This window comes from Danio rerio, chromosome 1 (assembly GCF_049306965.1).
Source record: "Danio rerio strain Tuebingen ecotype United States chromosome 1, GRCz12tu, whole genome shotgun sequence".
Lineage (NCBI taxonomy): Eukaryota > Metazoa > Chordata > Actinopteri > Cypriniformes > Danionidae > Danio > Danio rerio.
Window position 1 is genome coordinate 21,694,292 of NC_133176.1, and position 19,629 is coordinate 21,713,920.

Genomic DNA, 19,629 nt, shown 5'->3' on the forward strand with positions numbered 1-19,629 from the left:
CCTTTTCCTTTAGGGAAACTTCTGAGGTAAATAAGTGATATCTCTAAACTTTAATAATAAATCTAAATAAAATGCTGCGCTTGCCTCCTCCAGTCACAATGACTTCTGGGACTTCCAGAGCGAGTTTGGTGCTCAAGACTGCATCGGTGCGTCCTCGATATCAAGATCAAATCTGGGAAGCTTCATGGGTCCTCTGTTCTTGAGTATTGAAACTGAACTTTGGCAGCTGATGATGACATTACACGAGAACACGAGGACGCAAGACCACTGAGGAACGCATATTGAGAAACAGACAGAATGTATTATTAAGCTTAATTACTGTTATCGGCTTCTGACTAAAGAGTTTTCTTTATTGGCCAAAATGTCTGTTTGCCTTATTTTAACATATTCATAACATTTTCATCAATTCATGTTTATTTCTATAGCGCTTTTACAATGTAGATTGTGTCAAAGCAGCTTAAAGGTGCAGTAGGTTATTGTCTTCAGAAAATTTTTTGATGTGCTGGTTGAAAGTCTCTTCACATTCCAATAGTAATGATTACAGTAAATGATCTAAATCTATTTATATGTATTTTTATATTTTGAGTAAGGCATAAAACTAAAAAATGTTTATCCAATTAAGTCAGGTCGACATGTCTCACAATTCCAATAAGCAGGCAAAACCGCTGTCAGCAAATTTGAACAACTGCGAAGCCTTTTGTACGCAGCTCCGCCGACCGCCGCGCGTTTACGAGGGAGAGAGAGCACGCGGTTGAAATAGCATATCAGTTTGGCTTGCACGCCACCGGACAAGCACTAGTCGATAACACATGAGAGAGGGTTCTTTTGCTGTGCTCATGTTTAAGGAGGCGTGGCTTTAGACTGCAGGGGAGGAACTGTGATTTAGAGATTTATGCTATGGAAGATCACCTACTGCACCTTTAACATAGATGAAATTCAAGTAAATTGAAACCGTGTCAGTCCAGTTCTCAGAATTGAAGTTCAGTTTAATTCAGTAAAGTGTAGTTTAATTTTCACTGCTGAAAGTCCAAACACTGAAGAGCAAATCCATTGATGCACAGCTTCAGAAGTCCCAGACCAAGCAAGCCAGTGGCAACATTGAAACAAACTTCACCATTTGACGAAAATGAAGGAAGAGAAGAGAAACCAGGCTCAGTTGGGTATACAACAATTTCTCCTCTGGCCAAACTTTTAAGCGCCAGTTCTATGTTCTATTTTTGTTCGAACATACAGCAATTAGATTTAACAATCCAACAACTACATACAAATGTGTTTTTTCAAATTCAAATGTCGTTCATTTGTTAGTTCTTTTGATTTATGCTACAGTCAACATTCCACTACAACTAAATACATTAGTCTGTGCTTTCGACATTAGCATATGTTTAAAAAAAACTGTACACTTATTCTCATTCTACCTATTTTCTACTGTACGCCTGCAATATCCAACTTGATTTCTATTTTTGTACTATGTAGCATTAATCTTGACCTACTTGTTCAGATTGGTGCTACATGATTATCACATTTAATTGTAATGATACTTGCAGACACGCAGGCACACATGCAAGCACGTATGCATGCACACACGCATGCATGCACGCACGCACGCACGCACGCACGCACGCACGCACACACACACACACACACACACACACACACACACACACACACACACACACTTCATCTATCAGCATATAGTATTAAAGGAATAGTTAATCTAAAACTGTTTACTCCCACAACCAGATCATTGACCAGTGAGCTGAACTTAGTAGCTGGATCAGTCTGATTCACAAGGGAATGACTGAATCTTTGAACTCACTCTGTGAACTAGATCAACCAGTTTCATGAAAAAACATCTGACATTCACTTCATCGGTTACTTTCCTACTGAAATATCTAATCAAATCTTTTCCCTCTTATCAAACTTCTATGGCACTAGGCCATTATTCCTTTGTGAAAAAAAAAAAAGTATGGTCCAGTATAATTCTGCAGATGACAATTTTGCATTTAATCCCTACACTGTATGTTCGACAATTCAACGATCCAAGAATTTTCATCTATGTGTATTTCAAAATATCTATTCTACAATCCTCCATGTATTGTTTACCACGTTTAATATACATTTTCAATACTGTACATACAAGAGCTAGATGAGTGTTTTGGTGTTTGTATCATACTCTTTGGGACAACTTTCCCTAAGCTAGTGTGGCTTAATAAGACTGAAAATCACACACACACAAACCATCGGCTCATTTAACAGGAGAGTCCAGCTGGAAAATTTTGTCCTCAAGCGTCATTCCTCTTTTACTGTTTCTGTGCTTTATGCCTTCTCCCTTACACAAACAAAGCCTTACTCTCTCTCTGCTTTTCTCTGATTTGACACTACTTGATTTCCTTTAAAAATTGCTTAGTACCACTCTCTCTCTCTCTCTCTCTCTCTCTCTCTCTCTCTCTCTCTCTCTCTCTCTCTCTCTCTCTCTCTCTGTCTGACATTTCCCTTGACTATTCATTATCTGGATAATTGAAAGCTGACATCAACATATATGATATCAGCTAAACTTGTTGTTTTTCTCTGAAATGATTTGCTCACTGGAGCTATTAATAAAAAATCAGCAACTTTTTTTACAGGATTTATTTTCTTTGACTTCAGTGTTTCCCATTACCTGTAAAGGCATACTACAACAATCTATTCTGTCCTGCCACACTTTCACAATAACTCAAAGAGCCCCTATTATGCATTGAAAAAGGTCATGTTTTGGTTTCGGGGGTCTCCAGGCTGATATGCATGCAAGGTCTTTTTTTTATTATACTATCCATTATAGTAAAAGCAATGGTCCTGGTGACATGAACAGAGCAACAATATACAGTAACTGTCCAAACTGTACTGTTCAATATCAAAGTTGCATGACTTGAAATAGCAAATTTGAAGACTTTTTTTTTTTTTCATCAACTGCATGACTCAAAAAGATCAGTTATGAAAACGCCAGCCACCAATCAAATCAATGATCAGAGTGTTTGACTGCATGACACTGCACAAGCACAGTAAACTACTGCAGTCCACTAGAAGGTAGATGAGAATCTCCCACAGTTTGTTTTGGATATAAACACGTTACAATTGACCATGTACATCAAGAGAGATTTAATTGCAAAGCCTTGGTACTGAACACAACAACCATAACATCCACATTCATTACTTTTATTATCACAATGACATTATCACTTTTGTAATACAACTGCACTACAAAACAAAAAGGGCCTTATGGGAGAGCATGCATGTTTGATTTGACAGCTACGGCTAAAGGCAAAATTAATCAAGAGTATACATGAATTTAGGTCCTCAAAAGAATATAAACTTTTTGGTACAACATAAAGTATTCCTGTTATGGACAGCCCATGCAAACCTTCCTGTTTTCCAGGATGGGCACAAATGAGGGCAAAATAGAGTGTCAAAAACACAATGTTCTCCCCTCTGTAACTGATCTTATGCTCTGTTAACCTCATGCTTTCAAACACACACACACACATACACCTTGTTTCAGGGAGGACCTCAATAATGAATGGGCAGATAAATGAGTTTCCCTTAAAGCCTTCTGGACAAGGAGACAAAAAGAACACAAGGCAGGATTTTTTTTTCTTTTCCAATCAATATTGTACCAATGTTTTTTTTTTTTTTTTTTCCGGTGTAATAACATTTTTATCACTGCCATAAAATGTTTAATTAATGCCACTGAATGAGAAGAGAAGTGAGGAGAAGAGAGGAGAAGAGAAGAATGCAATACTGTATGCCATTAATAAGATAGTGATGTGTCTACATGTTAACAGTGATTCATTTTAACACAGAAGAATGTGGCTGTGATAAATAAATCAGAGAGCCTACGGTCAGATTAATGTATGTATGTGATGGGTTTGAGCTGAATGTAGTAAGACAGATGTGTGATGATGTTACTGGTAATGCGCTTCAAAAGGAACTCTCACAGCACTTTTCAAACTCTAATAGTTTAGTTTGGATTGTGATGTGTATTGTACAGGGATATTAAAAAAGATCTACAAAGCAATCTAAATGTTGGCTTTGATTCAGTGTCAAGTTCTGATTTGACAGATTGCTTTTAGAGTTAAAAATGTTTAATTGGCTAGGGGTGGAGTTCAGACTCTAAAGCCACACCCCCACAACTTTCTTGTTAACACACATTCCAATGCAAGTACAGGAATAACTATATTTGCATCTACAAAAGAAAACATCATAACTCTGTATAGAGTCAGTATCAATCTATTTTATCTGTTTTATCATGCTACATTTCTAGTAAGGATGCACCGATCCCGATATTAGGATCAAATATTGGTTCGATACCGCCTATTTTTGCTGAAACGGGTATCGGTCAGATGGTACCGATCCAAATCCGATCTTGCACGTGTGCTATATTCTGTGTAATTTATAAGCCAACAAAAGCCATGAAGGTAGCCTATTATAAGATACTAGAAAGTTGTCATGCAGGCCTACTTGTCATGCAGATCCTCACAAACTTATTTCTACCCTTTGTGCTGCTGTTTTGGAAGTGTCTGCAGATACCGGAGAGCTGCGCGCTGTCTCAGATGCATCAAGTGCTTCATTCACGCACAGACGCAATGTGCGCCTCTCTCTCACAATGAGTTTCTCACAATAAGTTTCTGTTCTCTCATCCTTTCGTGTGGGTTTATTTTTCTGAGGGGAATACTTTCAGTGCTGTGAATAGTTTGTAAAGCCTGGCTCATTGTGGTCAAAGTAGTTGATTAAATTAATAAAAGTGAAACTGAAGGATGCAATATGGATTGTCATTAACAGAAAAGGGAATGCTTATTAAGTAAAACTGGCCTCAGACAGTTTAGTTTAATCTACGTCAAACCTGCAGGAAAATATCAGGCTTTGCTAAAAGGCTAGCTATTTTACTAGAATTTAGGTCCATTAGTGGTAGCTTATTACAGATTTCAAAGAAAAATCTTAGTATTAAAAAACGAACATAAGTTGGACCACAACAGATCAATGTCATAATGATTGCTCAAATAATGTAGCCTGGTTTACAGCAAGAATATACTATTTGAGTTTATCACCAGAACTACTGTATAGAAACTGTATTATGCTTTAAAAAAATAAAAGGCACAGTATCAGGATCGGATCTGTATCGGTCGAAACTCAAAATTTTGGTATCGGGATCATTTAAAAAAAAATGGCATTGGTGCATCCCGAATTTCTAGCATATGTAACAAGTCAATCGGGCTAGTGTAATCGATCCATTCTAAAACTAAATTTAGCTAATTTCCTGTAGTAGAATAAAAAACATAACAAAGATTTTTTTTCACTGCAACTTCAGGGGACACCTGAGGAATTTTTATTGTTTTATTTAATTCAGGTATTTATTTCCGCTATTGTTCTATATTCATCATTACTTACAAAGAATTGTATCATTCTAGTTCATCCTTTGTTTGAACAACTCTTTTCATATTACAGGACTCATTGAAAATACGTGCTTTAACCTACATTTTTGTTAAACTATAAAAACATATTTAAATATTTAAATTCAGAATCAAACAAAGAGTGTCGGATCTCTTTGGATAATGGGTTTATGAAAAGTTTCTGAGAGTTTCTCTGAAATAAAGGCACAAAAGCTGAAACTGAGGCAATACACTTTTAAAGGGTACACTTTGTACTTAAAGGTGCAAAACCTTGAAAAAACTCAATATTGACATGGTAAAAAAAAAAGTCTTAAATCAACCTTTAGGCTCGATAGTCAGGCTCGCTCCTGTTGGTCTTCAATTTGGCAACCTGCGTTTGTGTTTGTTTTAAACCAGGATTGCAATACCTAGTTTAACCACTGGGTGTCAAATCTACATACTGCGCCTTTAAAGGGTACATATTGGTAACTAAAGTATCCATATTTTGGGCCATAAAGTTATATATTAATATCTAAAGGGTCTATATTGTACCTTTGTACCTTAAAGGCATGTTTTTGTACTCTTTAAATGTACTTTTACCCTTTTTGAAAGAGTACTGCCTCAGTGACAGTTTTGTTACTTTATTTCTACGAGTGTAAACCCATATAAAGATAAGAAACATCTCTGCTGCTATTCTATAATAAAAAAATATTTTTCCTTCACAAAATATTTCAAAAGGTTAAAATAATCATCATTCATAAATTATACAAAAGGTATAGTGTAATGTTAAAGTTTTATTGATGGAGTATGCAATAATGACAACAAACAAAGCATACATGCTTAAAACCAACAGCACACTCCCAGTGTTATCGTGGATAATGCTGATATTCAGTCAAATGAAATGATGCTTAAACAATAATTACCCTCTCATTCTCAATTAAGTGTAGTCATCCACACTAACCAAAAATCAATTATTCTCAAAATCTCTTTTTCAAAATTTTCAGCTTCCAGTTTCTTCAGCCAGCCACACACACAAACAGTTAACACACTATTAACACAAAATCACACACTGTAGGCTTTGGCGAGGTACGTGTGAACTGAACAATTTTATTTCACACACACTGACTACACTATACTACAGTACATCTTCACACTTCCGTATCTCCTTATGTTCGCTTCACCCCCTCTCTCTATCTGTGTCAGTGGGTTGTTTATTACTGCTGATCTGAGCAGATGATCAGGATCTTTGCGAACATGAGAACACACATAATCTATGATTACATTCGGCTTGTTTTTCAGGTCAGCGCAGTACCATGGGAATGAGTCAACCCTTAGAAATGGCCTTTAGCCAAAGCAGAAGACTCACTCCTGAGCTTTCTTCATACACAAACACACGGTGTGACCCTTTAAACATTAAAATTTAATATAATATGTACATAAAGAATGCACAATAGGGCAAACAGTTCATGGATACATGCGTCTCAGTCTGTAAGTATAAGTCCATCTGTAGCATCCATTAATGATCAATAATTGTTTAGGATTTTACATTCAGAGAGGTCAGGTGCCATGTGAATATACCAACCCAGGCTCTTTCTGAAAACATACCGCCATATACATTTCTGGAGAGCTCCAAATACATTAAAGAAGGTACTTTTTTTGCGTTTTTTGTGAATCCACCAAAGACCACTGTGTAAATTTTTCTTTTGCGAGTGCCATTTGCACCTGCTGTTCTTGCGCAAATCCACAAGAGGCAATTGACTGACTGACTGACTGAACCACCCTCCTCCTTCCCGAAACCCAACCAATAGTGTTTTCAAAAGCACAGTTTGACCTGCCCACCCACTTTCCTAAACCCAACCGTACCCAACCCTCGTCTGATTTTTTTACCATGTTTTCAAATTTTGCCACATTCTTACCCTGTTATTTACTTGTTTATTTTATTTTTTAGTTTCTGTTTTAGTCTTACCCACTTTCTTGAACCGTTTTTCGCCATACTCAAACCCCTTCGTAGAGGTAAACTCTACTCTGCATGTAAGTCTGCTGACATACATGGCAAGCTAGTGGGCAAAAAGTAAGCATAAAAAGGAATCATTCGTATCCGTATCACTCATTTTAAAGACGTGCTTCAGGCTAAATAATTTGCGATGTTCAGATATGTATATAGGGCTATGTTTTCAGAATAAGGTTTTGTTGTAACCAAGCGCAAACCTCCCGCTCTCTTTCGTAAACAAATAGGGAAGTAACTGAAACTGTAAATTATCAAAATTTTGCTAGTCCTGACTCCATAATAGAGCACATTTCTATTGACCCCACTGTTAAAAATGGCCAACTTCACAGCAGAAAAAAAAGGTGTTTGTACAGCCTGGTACAAAGAATGATTTTGGTTCATAAAGCTAATATTACCCTTCATGACAACTGTGAGGTGGTGAATTATTTTATAACTCATCTGTTTCGTTTATATTAGGTTATATTATGTCTGCATAATTTAGGGAGTGGCCACTTGAGTGAGAGCTAGGTCTCGCTGGTTGCAGTCACTTCACTCAGTTGATTCTGGCTGAATAGCTGCTGAACTCTGCATATACTTCCTATGTTTGTTTTGTTTTATGTGGTTTTTCACAGTCTTTTTGGAATTATTTCTTACAATTATCAGATAATATGGCATGCTGTGTGCACTTAATTGTGCTCACAAACCATTTACGTGGCCTTCATTTCCCAGGTAAGTGAAATTATATAGTTGTATACCATCTTTATAAATGTATTTTTTTATTTAAGATAATTTATCATTTATAAATTTCCTTAAAATTTGAATGCAGGCCAGGGGTGTCCAAAGTCGGTCCTGGAGGGTCGGTGTCCTGCTAATCTTAGCTCCAACTTGCTTTAACACACCTGCCTTGAAGTTTCTAGTATACATAGTAAGAGCTTGATTAGCTTGTTCAAGTGTGTTTGATTAGAGTTGGAGCTAAACTCTCCAGGACACTGGCCCTCCAGGACCGAGTGTGGACAACCCTGCTGAAGGCTATAAAGCAGTCATCTGAAACATTGCCATACAGTGTTATGCCTGGATTTCATAAATAGCCTTGCATTTACTAGCACAGACTATATTTAAAGTATTGGGAAGTAGTTAGCTTTTTCCTCCTGTAGAAAAACGTCATAAGAACAATGTTTAGTGGCTTATTGTGTAACATCAGTGTTTTTAAAAGTCTAAACACTTTATTATTTACTAGTATATAGTATACAACCAAGCACATATGGTCAGAACACAAGCGAGTCCCAGGTAATGAAGCATTAAGCATTTCTCCCAAAGAAAAGCCTGTATAAGCAAAACACTAGTAGGCGTCTGTAGCTCCGCTCACGCTCCGCCTCTTTGCCCTTGTTTTGTATCCCCTGATCAGTGCTATGATGCGCAAACAAAATGGAGATGGTTGGCCAAGCCAACTGGTAGATTCTTTTGTATTCTTCAGAAACCAATGTGTGACGTCACGGATACTACGTCCATATCTTTTACAGTCTATGGTTGCAGCATACAGTACAAAGATAAACAATGTTTTCAACCACATCTTTTTTAATTTGTGTTACACAAACTTGTAAATGACAGAAGCACTTTGATAATGTGGGTTTTAAACACTTATAGCAATTAAAATTAAAGTATATTGACACTTTTATGATTGTAACACATGCATGTCCAGTTATTCGAAGTTGTGGCTGTTTTAAAAAAAATATTTTTTTTGTTCATTCAAGCCATTCAATCACAGATGTTGACAGAAGTCTTTATAAATTTCATTTAGCTTAAAATAATCTATTTTTAAAATAGACTTTTGACAAAAAATGAACATATTTTCACAAATAAATCATGCCATTATGTTCAGTTCTCTAATGTTTTTCTCTAAAAAATTATATTAATAAATAAATCAAAAGCTGTGATTCTCATTTTATCCAGAAGTGAAGCTGCAGTGCACCTCTCAGAACACATAACATACACATAAAGATCATTTTAGATGTTTAATTCATATATGGAGGATTTAGATGAGGGCTTAATGAACTCATTTCTGGGAAATCCTCAGATTGCCATGTTTTGCCTGTAGCTCATAATTAGCCTGTGGGCATTCAAACTCATTTTGCCAGCAGGGGTTACATTGAATAAAACATTTAAAATGTAACTTATACAAGCTACATTTGTATGTGTTCATCTATTGCTGGAATGATAAACCTAGCAGGTGTGTGATTGGTTGCAGCAGCATCTGGTGATGCATCATTACACCGTCGATGTATTAATATGCGTTTAGAGTAAAGTCCTGTCACTTGCAAAATGTTTTTCACAGGGTTCAGCATTTTATGGATCATAAACGTGGCCATTAAAAGGGGTCACACACAGGACAAGAGGCACAACACTGTTTCATTCATTCATTCATTTTCTTGTCGGCTTAGTCCCTTTATTAATCTGGGGTCGCCACAGCGAAATTAACCGCCAACTTATTCAGCAAGTTTTTACGCAGCGGATGCCCTTCCAGCCGCAACCCATCTCTGGGTTTCATGTCTTTAAAATTCAAACATATTGTTTTCTGAGGGAACTCACCAGCCCAGCTAAGACTGAGGATGTGGTTTAACGTCCTGCCATGCAAATTAGATGCTATGTTGCTGGATCTGTTACTAGTGTTACTAGTGGTTATAACTGTCAACTTCCACTCTAATTCTATGATTTCTGCAACATGACCGAATTCAGCTATAAAGGCAGAATTTTATGTATTTTTATTCATGTAATCTAAGATACTGCACAGTAAAATTAATATAAAAATTGTTTCATATAATAATAATTAACAGCATAATAACCATTTAATCACATTTGAAAACATTAACTAAAACAAACATTAAAACAGCAAGGACTAGCCTTAAAGGCGCAGTACACAAAAACCGCTACCCGCTGCTCAGTGTTATAAAATTTAAAATTATGAAAGATCTAATAAAAAATCTGAAGGGTGTTTTGAGCTAAAACTTTACAGACACTCTCAAAAATATATATATTTATTTACTCGTTCAAACTACCTAATTAAAATGAGCTGGAACAACACAATGCTTTAGATTTCATTGGGACAACTTAATTTTTTTATGTTCAATCCACATCAATTTGTTAAAAGTGTTAAGTTAACTTAATTGATTTTTGTTGGGACAATATGAATGTATTGTGTGCAACCCTGCATTTTTTACAGTGCACATTCTGGAGACACAAAAGACTTATTAAATAATATAAAATAAATATTACATCTGGAAAAAGGGGGAACCTAGGTGCCCTTTAATGCTGAGCACTCATGCTAACTTCAATCCCTTATGCTCAAAAAGTATACATGTATACTTGTATACATGGTTTACATGGACTCTTTATAGCTGTAATGTATTTAAAACTACTTCTAATATGGTCCTATGAAACCTGTGGCAAATTTTGAATTTCATAAGAAGGGGGAGAAATTATTATAATGCTTAAAAAAATAATTCACCCAAAACTGAAAATTGTCTACACTTACTCAGCCTTCACTTGTTCCAAACATGTTTGACTTACTTTCTTCTGTTGAACACAAAATAACATATTTTAAAGCAAGTGGAAAATAAATCTTATTTTAAAATTTAAACACGCCAAGCAACATTGTGGCAATTTTAATCCCTGTTTCGGAACAAGCCAGTCTATCTGCAGGGAAAAAAGCACTTGTCATACAAGAAAAATAGTTGAAGTAGCAGGTATTATTCAGCGTTCAACATACATTAAAATGCAACTTTATGTCCGAAGTGTGATGAAAATTAGCAATCACTTAGAGAAGATGGGCACTACAGGGGCCAAACCAATTTAAACAGGGGCTGGTGCCCCTCTGGCCCCACCCCTAGATGCAATTGGTTCACTATAACAAACGCATAACAAGAAATCTTATATAAAGAAAGTTTATCTAAATGTAACTTCCACATTCATGCTCATAGCTGACTTTAATTACTACATTTATGGTAGCTTTAGTTTTATTATACAGGATTTAACCTTCTTTCTGGTGTAATTTGGTCTATTTTTTATGGCATTTTTAGGCCAATACTCTGCTAATCTCCTATCTGAGCCTCAGTAACAAAGCAAAACACATGGATTTGTGCCAAAATTGGATGCACAACCTTTGACATGAGCAAGCAAACGCGTGAAGAGCATTTCCTCCCTTTTAAAATTTAATAACCTCTTTTTGCTATCCAAAATAAGTAATGTTATATGGTCAGATGCATTATGATTTTCCCTGCAGTCTGTGACCCTATCAGAACAAACCTGTGACTCAATATCAGGTCAGGTCGCAACCTACTATTTGAAAAGCGCTGAATTAATGTATAAACACAACGCACATACACGACTATATACACACTCTTGTTTTTCATTTCGCTGCTGATTCAAGCAGAGCAGAGTTTCAACATAAGAACAGTGATTCATGCTGGGAGGACAAATCTATAAGCAACACTAACATGGAAACCCAGAGAGAGACGGAGGAGGGGGGCAAGAGCATAGAATAAGACAGAGAAAAACAATACAGCCGGCTGATAGGATGAAATGAGCAGAGTCGACAGGGAGTAGCAGTGTGTGTGTGTGTGTCTGTGTATTTATACTCACAGGATTGAGCAGGACGGTCAGAAAGAGCTCTCCTCCTCGAATGCTTTTGTCTAGTTCTTTAGGGCCACCTGGATACTCTTTATAGAAGATGGTGTGTGTGAATAAACCGCATGTCTGACGGGGCAGAACCTGCTCAAACACAAACACACACAGGCAGCAGTTTAAGGTCTCAATACAGTTCAAGAAAAATCAATGAATGAGCTGCTATGATATCTGGTTTGTTTGGAGTTGGTTTGAAATAACTTAGCCAAGTAAACTTTCTGAAAAAGTTTGCTCTGGCTGGTAAATACCTTTAACTACCACTGGCCTGTTTATTATATAGGTGGGTGCGGCTTCTTTAAATTGTAAATCATTTTCACTTTACAAACAATAACACTGATGAGCTGCTTCGTAGTGAAACAATTTTAATCAAAACCCACAAGGACAGATTTTATAAGTCAATAATCTTCAAATCTTCTATCTCTTTAATTCTTTTGGCTGGTTCTTACAGCACTCCCCACCTGCCTACCCAACATTAGCATAGATTAGGGAAGTTATTTTGCCTCTCAATGCATGAATCTGCTATATATACATGGCCCATTCAACCTCCCCTTGCATACTTCCATCGTGACAAAAAAATTATGTAGAGAATTTCTTATTTTTTATTCTTCCTTCAGAAAGTTTGAAAAATTTGTAAATATTCTAGCCGACAATATTCATTTTCAAAGGTCTTATTCAGAAATATTTAGGATGTGAATTTTTGGCTTTGTGTCTGTGACTTTTATGTCTCTACAACAAACTAACCATGCATACCTGTATATATTTTTATAATGCAAGCACATACAGTTGAATTCAGAATTATTAGCCCCCCTCTCAACTGTTTATCATTTGCCCAATTTCTTTTTAACATTTGATTTTTTCAAGACATTTCTAAACATAATAGTTTTAATAACTCATTTCTAATAACTAAATTATTTTATCTTTGCCATGATGACAGTAAATACATTTTTACTAGATATTTTTCAAGACACTTCTATACAGCTTAAAGTGACATTAGCTTAACTAGGTTTATTAGGTTAAGGCAGTTAAGGGTAATTAGGCAAGTTATTGTATAATGATGGTTTGTTCTGTAGACTATCAAAAAAATATATATAGCTTAAAGGGGCTAATAATTTTGACCTTAAAATGGTTATTAAAAATTATTTACTGCTTTTATTCTAGCCAAAATAAAACAAATATTCTCAGACATATTGTGAACATTTTCTTGCTCTGTTAAACATAATTTGGGAAATATTTAAAAAAGAAAAATAAATTCAAAGAAGGGCTAATAATTCTGACTTCAACTGTACATCCATCTTTGAGGCATATCACGGTTATGTTATGACTTTTACCATATGACCACTGTACCACCTCGGGTCTATAGATTAATTTATGCTTAAAGGCACAGTATGCAATTTTCGTTTCTATAGAGTGCATACTCATAATGAACAAAAGGTTTATATGATTAATTCGGCTGTGTGTGTGAAATTATGGGAGTTGTCATCTTTCAAATGGACTGCAGAAATCATCCTCACAGATGAACGTATGGTATTTAAAATTTATCATCATGTAGTATGAAGCCTTCATGTAGTAAGCCTTTTGTTAAGGCTTTTTAATATTCTTTTATTAAAGCAGCAGAGCTTTTATTATGCCACAGTCTACCACTTCTGGTCTTTCTAGTCATGATCATGTGGGGCAAACTTAGCAGTTTTATCATTTTAAATACATTTTAGGATTCTGTTACAGGGTATATGCAGGAAACCTCAAGATAATTTCAATACCTTTTGAAGGCTTTTTAAAGACCTGTCTAAAGACCTTCTTAGAATATTTTAAAACCTCATCACCACTTTAAGTTCTAATAAAAAAGTATCAAACCTTTAACCTGATAAACAGTTGCTAATAAACAGTTGTAGTTAAATAAATCAATGGAGCACAACCATGCAACAGAACTCAGATAAGCTCGAAAAAAAAAACAAAGCTTGAAAGAATAAATTACACAGGCTTCAGACACTTTTTAAACTAGTCTTTCTTCATCCAGGAGTATGTAAACTCACATTTTCCCATTTTGCTGTTTGTTTTACTCTATGGTTTCGCTAGATCGTCACATCACCTTCTGCGTTTGTCACAAATTACTTGACATCACCAGGGTGGAGGAGCTTGTCCGGACGCGCCCCAGCCTGAACTAATTGGGTGGATCGAGCACGACATTGTTAATATTAGAAGAAAAAAATATATTTTTATGCTTTTTTGTAGTCAAACATTTTGGACAACGCTTGAATAAAAATTAAAACCTTGTAAAAACGTGATAAAGACTTTTTAATACATTTTAGGGGCTTTCATTTTCTCATAATTGATTTATCAGCTTTAAATACGTTTTAAGACCCCACGGACACCCTGTGTTTTAATCCTGCTAAGTTATAGTGCAGTCTAATAAAATGCACAAAATATTAAAGTGTCTTTGATGTTTCCCTGTTTTCTGTAAAACCAAATCGAATATTGATGGCATGGCAAAACAGGAGAACACAGTCTGTGTCACTACTTAAAATGGCTTATTTATCTGGATTTCAACATTCTTTAAAACATTTAGCATAAATACACAAGTTAGCAAAATATATGACACCTTCCTAGTATTTTTAGGCTATTGTAATGAAAAAAAAAAAAAAAAACTAACACGATGAGCAATTGATGTTTAGGCACTAAAAGTATTGCCAGCTGAATTCAAAGTGTAATCCCATTAACAAATAAAGATGGAGTTAGATTATGGCAGTTACAGATGTTGTATGGTGAAATAGAGAAGAAATATAATCAAGTAATAGTAATGAAGTATAAACCTATTTGTTGGTTATCTCATACTATAATTTTGACGACTTTAGTTACACATTTGACTTTTTATTAGCTCTTACTGTATGTCATTGAATCTATATTCAGGCATTGCTTGAAGACAACTTCACATAGAGTATATAGTCATTCATTCAATTCCTGTCTAGATCAGTCAAAGAAAACAGAATCATATCTCAGTGCGAAAGCTCTGAAAGCTTCAATAAAATATGTGACAAATGGGCAAAGATAGACAAGAAGAAAAGAGAAAGAGAACAAGGAATATACTGTGCCACAATGTGACAAAATTACTACTTGACAACAACAATAAAAAAAAACCTCTTCTGTCTCCTTTCCGCCCTCTTTTTCCCAAGCTCACTTCTCCTCTTAACTGTAAAACATGTTACTGATGTTATAATGCTATAGCTTGTCAAAAGAATTTCTCTTTTCTATGTAATTTACAATGAATGTGGACTGAGGCTTTCAGGTTTCAATGTACTATAAAGATATGAATGTATCATAGCTTTGTCAGGCTGTCCTTGAGCATTGTGCGAAGAACAGACTGAAGTCCAAGTTCACTATTCTGTGGGATACAATATACTACAATGCAGAAATCTTGGACCACTTTTATATGCGCTATATATACTTTTTGTGTGTGGTCTGTGTGTGTTTCCTTTTTTAGGCTTGAGGCATGAAAGTCTCAGTTGTAGTAATTGTGTCTGAGCGTAGAAAATACATTATTCAAAAATCCTCTTTTCTAAAAAGCAATAAAGTAAACAACATATTTTATTAAACTTTTTTTTAATATCCAATTTTTCCCTCACAGCAATGAGATTAAATAAAGACAATATATTTTTTTTTTATTTCTTGAACATTTCTCATTATACTCTTTCAAGAACAAATTATCTAAGCTATCCCAACCATCTCCATGACTTTATAGCTTAATAATAATATTTTATGCCAACGCTTGTTTCTATATTGCTTATTTAAGCGATTTCGGGGTCAATTTAACATCTGAGACAAAGTTACCTAAAGAAGAACAAAACTTTTTGCTAACGGAATGAGATAAATACGCTACCATTCAGAATGGGGTCAGTCATAGATTCATTCATTCATTTTGGCTTAGTCTCTTTATTAATCAGGAATTGCCACAGCGGAATAAGCCGCCAACTTATCCAGCATGTGTTTTACGCAGCGGATGCCTTCCCAGCCACAACCCAGTACTGGGGAACACCCATACACTCTTGCATTCATACCCACACATACACTATGGTCAATTTAACTTATTCAAAGCTCTATAGTCTTCTTGCTGTAAGGAGATAGAGCTACCCACTGCGCCACCGAGTCACCTTGGGGTCAGTCATATTATTTTAAAGTAAGTAACACTATTATGTAACAAGGACAATTTAAATTGATGAAACTTGACAATAAGACATTTACAGTTTATATTATTTTGGGATTATATAGCTACAGGTCAAAACACAGGAGACTTGTGGAGTTACTGTAGAGTTTAACCATAACGGAGTTGATTGTTTGCATGTTTTTAAGCCCTAAGAGAGTTTCAGGCATTCAGGGACAAGCAACTTTTCCATTTGTAAATCAAACTTTTATTGTTTCATATAAATATTTTATTTTGAGGTTTAGATTTGTCAAATAATATTTAAAAAAGATAGTAGTTAAGTTAAGAACTTAAGTTAAAGTTATTAAAAACTGATAACAACAATGCTTATCATCACTTTAAAGCTGCAAATATCATTTTTATTTTTTTATTTTTTTCTCCTGATTAATTAAAAGTCAGATTAAAAAAAAAAGATAAAACAAACAAGATTTTTGTATAGCCCAGACTATCACTTATAATGATTAAACTTCTGATAATACTCAGCTTGAAAAATATAATTTTTAAAGCAGCCTGGAAAACGTTCGAGGTTACTAAAGTAACCCTTCGTTCCCCGAGGAGGGGAACGGAAGCACTATAAGTGGATTTGATTGTAAAATCCAAGCATTGGGAGGTTCGGTTCAGAAGCTACTCGTCTGAAAGAGTATTGAACGGGCCAATTAAGAATGAATTGGCAGCGCAAGCCTGCGCAGGTGAGCGGCATAAGCAATCAACTGAGTATATAAGCTCACCTGGCGCCAGCAGACGCTATCCTTTTTAAGCTGAAGAGACTTTCAACAGCTAAGGGACAGTCATTATGGCGACGGAGTATAGTGCTTCCGTTCCCCTCCTCGGGGAACAAAGGGTTACTTTAGTAACCTCGAACGTTCCCCTTCGGGGGGAACTTCAGCACTATAAGTGGATTTGATTGTAATGACTGCGACTGCACATCTTTTGCCATAATGACTGCACCTTACCAACACCCCCGATGAGGAGATAGTCAAGCAAGCGTGACGCACCCACATCATGGGGGGCGCGGTCCTCCAACGTGTCCCTGGCCCTAATTTATCCTACTTCAACAGAAGTTTTACGGATTTATATATATTTTTTGGGAAGTCGTGAGCATCTAGATAATTCTAGGAAAATACGACAGTACGTTGGGAAGCGTGCAATCCCGATAGGGAGGACGCTGCGTAGGCCATCTGTTACCCAAGGGGGGATAGATGGCAGAATTTACATATGGACTAGCCCTAAAAAGGGGGAGTACACATAGCAAAAGAGTGGTTAGCGGGGAGGGAAGACACGGGTCCGCCCAGGGGGGGGACTTAACCGTGGCGGAATAAGCATATGGGATCGCCTAGTGGGGATCACGCATAACAGGCACCTTTACCCAAAACGCGGGCTGACCAGCGGGCAGACCTACAACGTAGTGGGCCAGCAAGTGACTCCTCCGCTGAGTCAGTGCTGGGGGCCACGGAGGAATCTGCAGGGCTCACCTGACGGGGAACTTTACTGACAGATAAAAAGGCGCACGTATCTCCGTGTTAGGGAAAATGGCGCAGCAAGCGTGTTTCAACACCCTACCGAATTGTTTCCTCAATCACCAAGGGTTACCTAATACCCTTGAGGAAACCGGCTCCACTCGCAGATTGTAAAACCTTGCAAATGTGTTGGGGGTCACCCAGCCCGCAGCTCTACAGATGTCTGTTAGAGGGGCGCCGCGTGCGCGCGCTCGAGAGGATGCGAAGCTCCGAGTGGAGTGCGCACGCGCTCTCGGGGGACGCGGCTCATCTCGGCTCTGATAGTGAAAGAAAGGCATCCACAATCTAGTGGGAACTTATTTCGGTACGGCACTTCCCTGCTGCCGACCGCTATAACAGACGAAGAGCTGCTCAGATGATCTAAACTCTGAGTGCGGTCCGGATAATACGCAAAACGCGAACTGGACAATAAAGAAGGGCTGGGTCTGCCTCCTCCGAGGGCAGCGCTTGCAGGCTCACTACCTCGTATTAAAACGGAGTGGTAGGAACCTTGGGCACATATCGCGGGCGGGGTCTCAGGACGTGAGAGAAGCCAGCCCAATTACAGGCACGAGTCACTGACCGAAAAATGCCTCCGGGTCCCCGACCCTCTAATCGATATCAACGCGACCAGCAGAGCTGTCTTCAGGGACAGAAAGATACTGAGTCGAGGATCGAAGGGATCTGACGCGGCTTGTGTAGCGAGGGCGAGATCCTAAGAGGGCATGAGAGGGGGCGGGGTGGATTAATTAGCTTAACGCCCCTGAGGAACCGGATGATGAGGTTATGCGTTCCCACGGTGCCGCCAGCCACCGCGTTATGAGAGCGGAGATGGCAGCCACGTAACCTTGAGTGTGGAGGGCGACAGCCTGCTCTCCAACTTCTCTCGGCGTAAAGAAAGCACAACGCTGATCTGGCAAATTACGGGGGTCTTCTCAGCGAGAGACACACCATTCAGTGAATAGACTCCACGTCAGGGCATAGGCGCGCTCGGGGAGGGGGCTCTAGCCAGAGTGACGGTATTAGCCACCGCAATCGGAGGTTACCTAAGTATTCCTCGCGTCTAAAAATCTCTTCAAAGATCGGCGAGGGTGCCAGGTGGTGCCCTGTCCCTGAGAGAGTAGGTGCTCTCTCGAAGAGACTGGCAGGGGAGGGCTATCGCGAGGGAGAGCTCTGACATCCAGGTCCGGTTGAGCCAGAGGTGCGCAACCAGCAACCTGTTCCTCGTCCTCCCTGACCTTGCACAGTAACTGCGCGAGCAGGCTCACTGGGGGAAACGCGTATTTGCGCGTGCCCCGAGGCCAGCTGTAAGCCAGTGCATCCGTGCCGAGAGCACTCGGTCAGGGAAAGAACAACTGGCAATGAGCGATCTCGGGGGAAGCAACAGATCGATCTGGGCTTCCCCGAATCGCGCCCATATCAGCTGAACAGACTCGGGGTGGAGTCTCCATTCTCCAGGACGCAAGGCTGCCGTGAGAGCGCATCGGCTGCACGGTTGAGCTTGCCTGAATATGAATGGCGTGCAGCGATTTCAGCCGCGGATGACTCCAGAGGAGCAGACGGCGGGCGAGCTGAGACATGCGGCGAGAGCGCATACCCCCTATACGGCTGATATACGCCACCGCCACCGTACTGTCCGTCCTGACCAGCACGTGTTGCCGCTCCAGCACCGGAAAAAAACGGTGGAGAGCGAGGAACACTGCCAACAGCTCCAGGCGATATGCCAATGCAACTGGGTACCTTTCCACAGGTCCGCAGCCGCATACCCGCAACGCACAGCCCCCCAGCCCGTGTTGGAAGCGTCTGCTGAAACGACAACAAGACTGGACGCCTGTTCTAGAGACACCCAGGCCTGTAGGAACGAGGGGTCGCTCC

General features: G+C 38.2%; 1 protein-coding gene across 2 annotated transcripts in view; it reads right to left on the reverse strand.

The window, feature by feature from the left end:
• Positions 1-19,629, reverse strand: part of ndst3 (N-deacetylase/N-sulfotransferase (heparan glucosaminyl) 3) — a 411,370-nt gene that overhangs the window by 40,099 nt on the left and 351,642 nt on the right. For both annotated transcript variants that reach the window (XM_073950662.1, XM_073950659.1), the window contains exon 6: positions 12,025-12,153. In XM_073950662.1, the coding sequence (XP_073806763.1) occupies positions 12,025-12,153 (129 nt within the window). The remainder of the gene's footprint in view (positions 1-12,024; positions 12,154-19,629) is intronic.